Below are 7,323 nucleotides of genomic sequence, written 5' to 3' on the forward strand. Positions count from 1 at the left end.
TCATACAAGTTGTAGGCTTAAGCCTAGTTATAGATAACACCACCATAACTAAGGTGGGTTGAAAAGTGGTGTATTAACCCAAATTACATCCTTGGTGAGTAGTCGAAATTTGTTTGTTTCCAAAAGAAAAGTTATTGCTATTACAAGTTTCACTGCTCACAGCAGGAGGCATAATAAGCACAGAAATATTCTAAAGACAATAAAATTGCCAGGCATCTCTACTGGAGGGAGTTAGATGCATCATGGCTAACTTGGCCACCACATCGGCTTCCTTGACTTGATCTCTGGGACCCTTGGATAGCTTTCCCTTTGATATCAGATTTAGAAGGTCCCTACAAAATAGGTAGTGGTTTCCCATTTCATCAAAAGGAGTGTTCTTTTTCGTAATACTTGAGACAACTGTTTAATAGTCAGATATTATAGATACTTCCTCCCAGCCTTCCCTGATAGCCCAAGCAGCAGAGTGGAGATAGCCATAGTTTCAGCCATAAGGGCAAAGGCGGCCCAAGTATGAAGGGTTATACCCTTTATCCAATTATGATGCTGGTGTGTTTTCCTTTTTTTTAAGGATTTTTTTTACAAAATAACACCACAAAAAGTCACAATATGGATTATAACAACAACAAAAAAAAAAAGGCTCTACTCGTATCCTATTAGATTTTTTTTTTTTTTTTTTCTCAATTGTTGAAATATTAGAATCCTTTGACCCAATGATACTACTAAATTTAGTAATGGCCCTTGTCCTGATTTGGTAAGTGGGTTGAGCAAAAGATGCAACCACAAAAATATTACCAGTAAGAAACAGAGTTAAAAGTGTTGTCGTGTTGGAGACAAACGAAAAGTAACTATTATCGTGGACCAGCTAGACCATATAGGTATGTAGACAATATAGTATGTGCTGATGTGCAACTTATCTTCAAAAAAAGAAATGGTTTGTTGTATGGAGCTAATTAATTTGGGACCCAATTTTAACAGACTGATCCAATGACATATTAACAGTATTACAGTACAAACTTACACATTTGTCATCACTAATCAGTTTATGATTCATCACTATTCTTGTGCATATATACATTGAATTCCAACAAATGTGGTGGTACCAAATTAATTCAAAGAAAATTCTTAACGATAAGGGTTTGTTAATGTCCGTTAAATTTCGAATCAATATGAGATGGATCTGGGCAATCTGAACAAGGAGGAGGAGAGTTTGGTCCACAAACTAGGCTTCGGAGCTTTCATACTAAAACAATAGTAGGAGGTACTCATCTACTTTATAAATCCAATAGAGGCCTCTTAACCAGTGGCTTCACAAATGCCCAGTTATGAACGGCCCAACAAACCTGGGCTCTGATACCATGTTAAATTTCGATAGAATATAATTTTGAGATGGACCCTCCTTGGTTGTATAAAGTGGACAGTTATGACAGGTGTGGCCCAGACCCGTTATCATGGTATCTGAGCCAAGTTGAGTTATGTTGTGATATGGGCCAATATTATGGACAACTCACATGTAAAGGGGAGTGTTGAGTCCATGAGAAAACTCACATGTGAGTAATGTGTTGTCCCACATTAGTTGAGTGTATAAGTGAAAGTTAGTATTGGGATGTGTATCCCACATTGAAAAACAAGAAAGTTGTGTCACTTTATAAGACTAAGGGGTTAATCCTCTCATTGCCATATGGTTTTGAGGTGGAACCTCCTTGGTCGTATAAAGTGGACAGTTGTGACAGGTGTGGCCCAGGCCCGTTTATCAATGTCCATACGCCAACCACATTTTTTAATGCATTTTATTTCAAAAATATGTTTTTTTTATACATTTTTTTTTGTTGTTGTTCATAAATTTTTTTCCATTTCCTTCAAAAAAAAAAAATGATTCCACAGCAAATCCCATACAAGATATATTCAAGTATTTATATATATATTAAAACAATCCTATACAATAGGTGTGTTGTATAATTTGGCCATTAAAATTTTATCTCATTCCATAAAAACCCAAATTTGTAAATATGTTTTAATGCATTTAAATAATGATCAAAGTTGATCTACATTTACTTTGAACGATTTGTTAATAAATTGGTGTTCATAAATAAATAAATTATTAAAATAGTGCTAATTGAATACTATTTCTTATATTTTTTATTGCTTCATTTTTAAAGTCTAAACAAATAGAAAAATTATTGGAGTCTCAAAATTAGTCCTTTTAGGGTTTCACTTCACCATTATTGTTGTAGACATTGATGTTAGATGCAATGTCAACAAGGAAGCATAGTCAATCTCCGACATCATTATTACCACGCAAGCACTCTTTTTGTTTTAATCATGTACGTTTTCCTTCTTTTTTAGTTAAAATTCAAAAAAAAAAAAAAAAAAAAATTGGGGCTAACATGACAGGGAGATTAATCCTTTAACATAACAATATAATTTGGTAACATTTAACCTAAAAATGAATAATTATTCATAAATAATTCCCTTATTAATAAGGGATACTAGCAATTAAGGTTAAACCTAATTCAAAATATTTTGATCTTTTTGACTAAAACTAGAAGAAAAATGTTTCGAAACTAACTCACTCGAATCAATCTCACAATTAATTTTCTTAAACTCAAAAACATCTAACTTTATTGATGAAAATAATCTATTTATAGGCATAAACTCCCATGCCCGATAGGAAAACTAAAACTAAAAGATAAAAGTAAATCCTAACAAATTAATAATATTAAACCAAATACTAACAAGATAAAATAAATAAAGAAAAATAAATCCTAAAATAAAACTAGACCAATATCCTTGATCTGCATCATTTTGGTAGGAATAAAAAGGTCCGGCCTAAAACCTTTCACACATCAATTTGATCTAAGTTAGCGGATTTGATGACTTTTTGCGATAGTAGGTGAGAAGGATAAGGTAATCCCCATAGGTAATCCCCCATATATATGACCGTTTCCAAAGTGCTAGATAGTGAGATTTGAATTTTGATCACACAATATTATTATATGGTTATGTGGATATGGTTTTTTTTTTCACTTGCATAGTCGATATGTAACTCTATATGTATGAAACTTCCTTCATCCTTTGTCAATCATTATGAGTTGTCTAATAGGTTATTAGTTCATCTGATCTTATATTTATAGCTCAAATTTATTTTCTCTCTTCTGTTAGTTGGTTCAATATTGTTGCTTCAAGTTTTTATCCTTGCATTGTCAACTACTACACATATTCATGTTCATTAACCAAGTATGTTAGATTAAAATGTAGAAGAACCACAAATTGTTGGTTGATGCGCTGGTTGGCTCCTAATCTTCCTTTTAATGATGATTAGAGCTCAAAATTTATGATAAGTAAAGGTGAGCTTATCAGATACATCGATCCAATAGGTAGATTACCCACTGCTGATAGACTTTACAAAAATAATGCTATCTCCGTTTCATATTATTGGCAACGAGTAGATATTTTTTCTCTCTACTTTATGTCAAATCGTTGCAAATAATATCAAACGGAGGTAGTAGATAAAGTTGATATAAATTCCACGACACTAATTAGTAGTGGGTAGTTTACGTGATATCTTGTTGGCCTTGTGAGTATCGAGATAACATTCATGAGACAATAATGAATTTGTTGACCTTGTGAAAGTCGTGATTAAGAGAGTTCCCTTATAGTGTGATTAGGTTTTAGATATTCAATACAAAAAGTACTAAACCATCTAATCTCTAAGATACTCAACCATGATTTGAGTCCATGACTTTCATTTAAAAAACATAAAGAAGTGCTACATCTGGAAATCTAGGTTGAAATATCATCATGGAAACAAAAGTTTTGCAAGTAATTATTAGACCATAAAAAAATATCAATTAAAGTGCAAATCTCTTTAGCCTCTCAGTAATCCTTGCGACTCCATGGCTTGTTGCATTCTCACAAATCTGCAATAAAAACAATTTCAAAATTGACAGATTCTCACTAACAAGAGACAAAATGTAACACATGAAAGTTTTTCAATATTAACATCGGTTGGGTTCAAGTCGACTTGATAAAACATGTTTCAATATATATAATTATGTACAACATCATGATTCATATCTATCAATGTTGTTAATTTAAATTTACTAAACAAAAATAAGGAAATTTTGTTTTTTACCACCTCACAAAAACACGAAAATCTCTTTTACCACCTCCCAAAAAAAGTATTTTACTTTACCACCTCATAAAAAACACGAATATAGGTTTTACCACCACTTAACGGTTTCCATCCAAAAATTCCGTTAAGTGTGGCCCACAGTAACACGTGTCAGCATTTTATTTGTTAAAAAAAAAAGAGAAATTAAAAAAAAAAACAAAAAAAAACCTAAAACTACTCCGGCCACCACCGCGGCACCACCCCCGCGCCACCGCCGCCTTCCCCCCCAACTCACCACAGCACTCCCCGAAACCACCACCTGCGTCGCACCACCAGCCCCAACCCACCTAAACCCTCCCCCTCCCTTTCCCGCAACCGTAACACCCCCAAAAACCACCAAACCCAAAACCCTCCTTCCCTAATACGGTCACGATTTCGGCCACAAATGGCCGAAATCGGCCGGTTTTAAGGCTGAGTGGCCTTAACCGGCCGATTTCGGCCATTTGTGGCCGAAATCGTGGCTATTTTGGGGGGATTCGTGGTCATTGAGGGTTGTGGGTTGGTGGTTTTTGGGTCGATTGCGGTTGCGGGAGATGGAAGGGGGCGTTCAGGTGGGTTGGAAGAGGGAGGGGGTGGAGTTGCGCCGCCAGTGGTAGGTTCGGGGGGTAGTTGTGGGTTAGGTGGTGGCGTGGTGGTGGCGCTGTGGCGGTGGCTGGGTAGCTTTAGAGTTTTTTAATTTTTTTTTCTTTTTTTTTTATTTTTTTCTTTTTTTGGCCAATAATAGCACGACACGTGGCTTTATGGGCCCACTTAACGAATTCTTAAACGGAATCAGTTAAGTGGTGGTAAAACCTATATTCGTGTTTTTTATGAGGTGGTAAAGTAAAATACTTTTTTTGGGAGGTGGTAAAAGAGATTTTCGTGTTTTTGTGAGGTGGTAAAAAACAAAATAGCCCAAAAATAATTTAGCTTGAATAGTCGTTGTTAAAAATTCTTCTATCTTTGTCATTTAATTGATAATCTAGGAACTATAATTATTGAATAATCTCAAGCTTGACTCATTGACAGTCAAACCAATATCGAACTGTATTATTTTGACTGATTGAACCTATTTGAATATTTCAATTTGTGTTTCCCTTTTTCTTACAAAAATACAGTACTTCGTATTATAATTAAGGACTTATAAAAAACTACATAATAAAACCTAGATTTTGTGAGAAACTATCTATAAAAAAATATGTTGTAATAAACTACCCAATAAAGATGGAATATTATAATAAACTACCTAAGAAAAGGTAAAATATTGTAAAATACTACCACACCTGACCTCAAAACACTCTTGTAACCACCGCATTCATTCCCAAAACTAACATAACTTGCTTGAAATCACCTCCATCACACCTAAATCACCTTTCAACCCCAAAACCACCGCCTCTAACCTCAAAAACAACCATCCCAAAGCACTAATCTACCCTCATCACCAACTCGAAATATCCTCCAACCACCCCAAAAATAACCTTATCACCTTGAAAACCAACCCTCACGGTGGTTTTAAGGGTGTTTAAGGTGGGTCAACGTCATAAAATTAAGTTAATGGTGGAAATTTGGTCAAGGGTAATATCTTATAACATTTTACATTTTATTAGGTAGTTTCTTACAACATTTTTTTTATTAGGTACTTTTTTACAAAATTTAAGGTTTATTAGGTAGTTTCTTACAAAAAGTCCTATAATTAATTAGTGATATAATAAAAAAAATTAAAAAATATAAATTAGTATGACAATGTAACAACTAATTTTGGATGAATATGAAATTGGTTAACTAACCTGTGCATGAATGCTGTGAAAAACAGTGCTCCCAACAACAGAATAACTAGCATTAACAACCTGAGTATGTTCTTCATGAAGAATGCGAATTGCTTCGGTGAAAACAAATTGACACTCCAAACCCGTAACCAAAGTCACTTCTATAGCACTGCCCTTATCATGTATTTCTATTTGGACCGGCGAATTCAAGGACAAACCTCTTCTGCTAGAATTACTACCGATACTGCTGTAATTCTGATCAACATCAGGCAAACTTTCTTTCTTTCGCTTCAATTCCGTTATATTATCGTTCAACTTTCCTATGTATTTTATGGCTTCATCTATTTGATCCGTCAAGGGTAATGTCTCCTGCATTTAAAAAAATAAAAAATAAAAAAAATAAAAGTCATGAATAATCAATAATACGTACTGGTATGGGAGTGAGAGATAGTTCAAATGGTTAGAACTCCCTTCCTAGTTTAGGAGATTCTGGGTTCAATCCGCCCGTATGGCTCTCTAAACACTATTAAAAAAAAATGTACCGGTATATTAATTATACAACATATAGTAATAATATGAAATCGTTTACGAATTGAAGTATTGGAGAAAGAGACCTTTGAAGAAGAGGAATCATGATGAACAAGGGAGTTGAGTTGAGAGTAAAGGCATTTCATGTGATTTCTTCTATTTCTTTCAATGGTTTTTCTATCTATTTTGGTGGAGGGAGAATTAGATGTGTTAGTGTTCATGATTCTTTTAGTGCTAGAAAGATTATGTGCCCTAAACTTTGGTGTTGTGATGCATTTTACATTATTTGAGCCACAAAAGATATTTGTCAAGCACAAAAAAAAAAAAGAAAAAAAAAACACCGTACAAAGTGAAAACACAAAAATGAAGATGGTGATTTATTGAGACAAAGAATTTGGGACTGAAAAAATAAAGTAAAAGGTGAATAATGGTAGGGCTTACCGTACCATATACACGTTAAATAGATAAGTTTTCGGTCCCATTGTTGATGACACGGACAATATACAATGTATGTAATTTATTGTTCATGAACGGTTGTATTTGTACAATCAATTGATCATATTGATATAAAAGTTAGTATATTAGTGACATATTGATATTAATGGTATAAAAATAAGCATCAGCATCTTGGTATAAAAATTAATAAAGAGTGACATATTTGTATAAAAATTAACAAGATGTGACATTTAATCCCTTTTTTTCTTGTCGGAGTAAGTGCTTAATTATTACTCCGTAGTTTAGTTTTAATTTTTGAAATATTTTTCGTTATTCTTAATACTCATTATTAACGACAAATATTCTCTCTTTCATGTCCATGCATCTAAGATTATCAGTCGAAAAAAAAAAAAAAAAAAAAAAAGACAGACTACTAGTATACTA

At 33.6% G+C, this 7,323-nt stretch overlaps 1 protein-coding gene across 1 annotated transcript; it reads right to left on the reverse strand.

Annotated features, from left to right (window-relative positions):
- Positions 1–3,710: 3,710 nt before the first annotated feature.
- LOC145579404 (transcription factor bHLH162-like) lies at positions 3,711–6,742 on the reverse strand. The gene is made up of 3 exons (XM_081636650.1): positions 6,531–6,742; positions 5,938–6,285; positions 3,711–3,917 (listed from the first exon to the last, which is right to left on the reverse strand). The coding sequence occupies exons 1-3, from the start codon at positions 6,663–6,665 to the stop codon at positions 3,849–3,851; spliced, it is 552 nt and encodes a 183-aa protein (XP_081492776.1). The 5' UTR covers positions 6,666–6,742; the 3' UTR covers positions 3,711–3,848.
- Between the last annotated feature and the right edge of the window lie 581 nt (positions 6,743–7,323).

Source organism: Chenopodium album, chromosome 14 (genome assembly GCF_948465745.1).
Source record: "Chenopodium album chromosome 14, dcCheAlbu1.1, whole genome shotgun sequence".
Classification (NCBI taxonomy): domain Eukaryota; kingdom Viridiplantae; phylum Streptophyta; class Magnoliopsida; order Caryophyllales; family Amaranthaceae; genus Chenopodium; species Chenopodium album.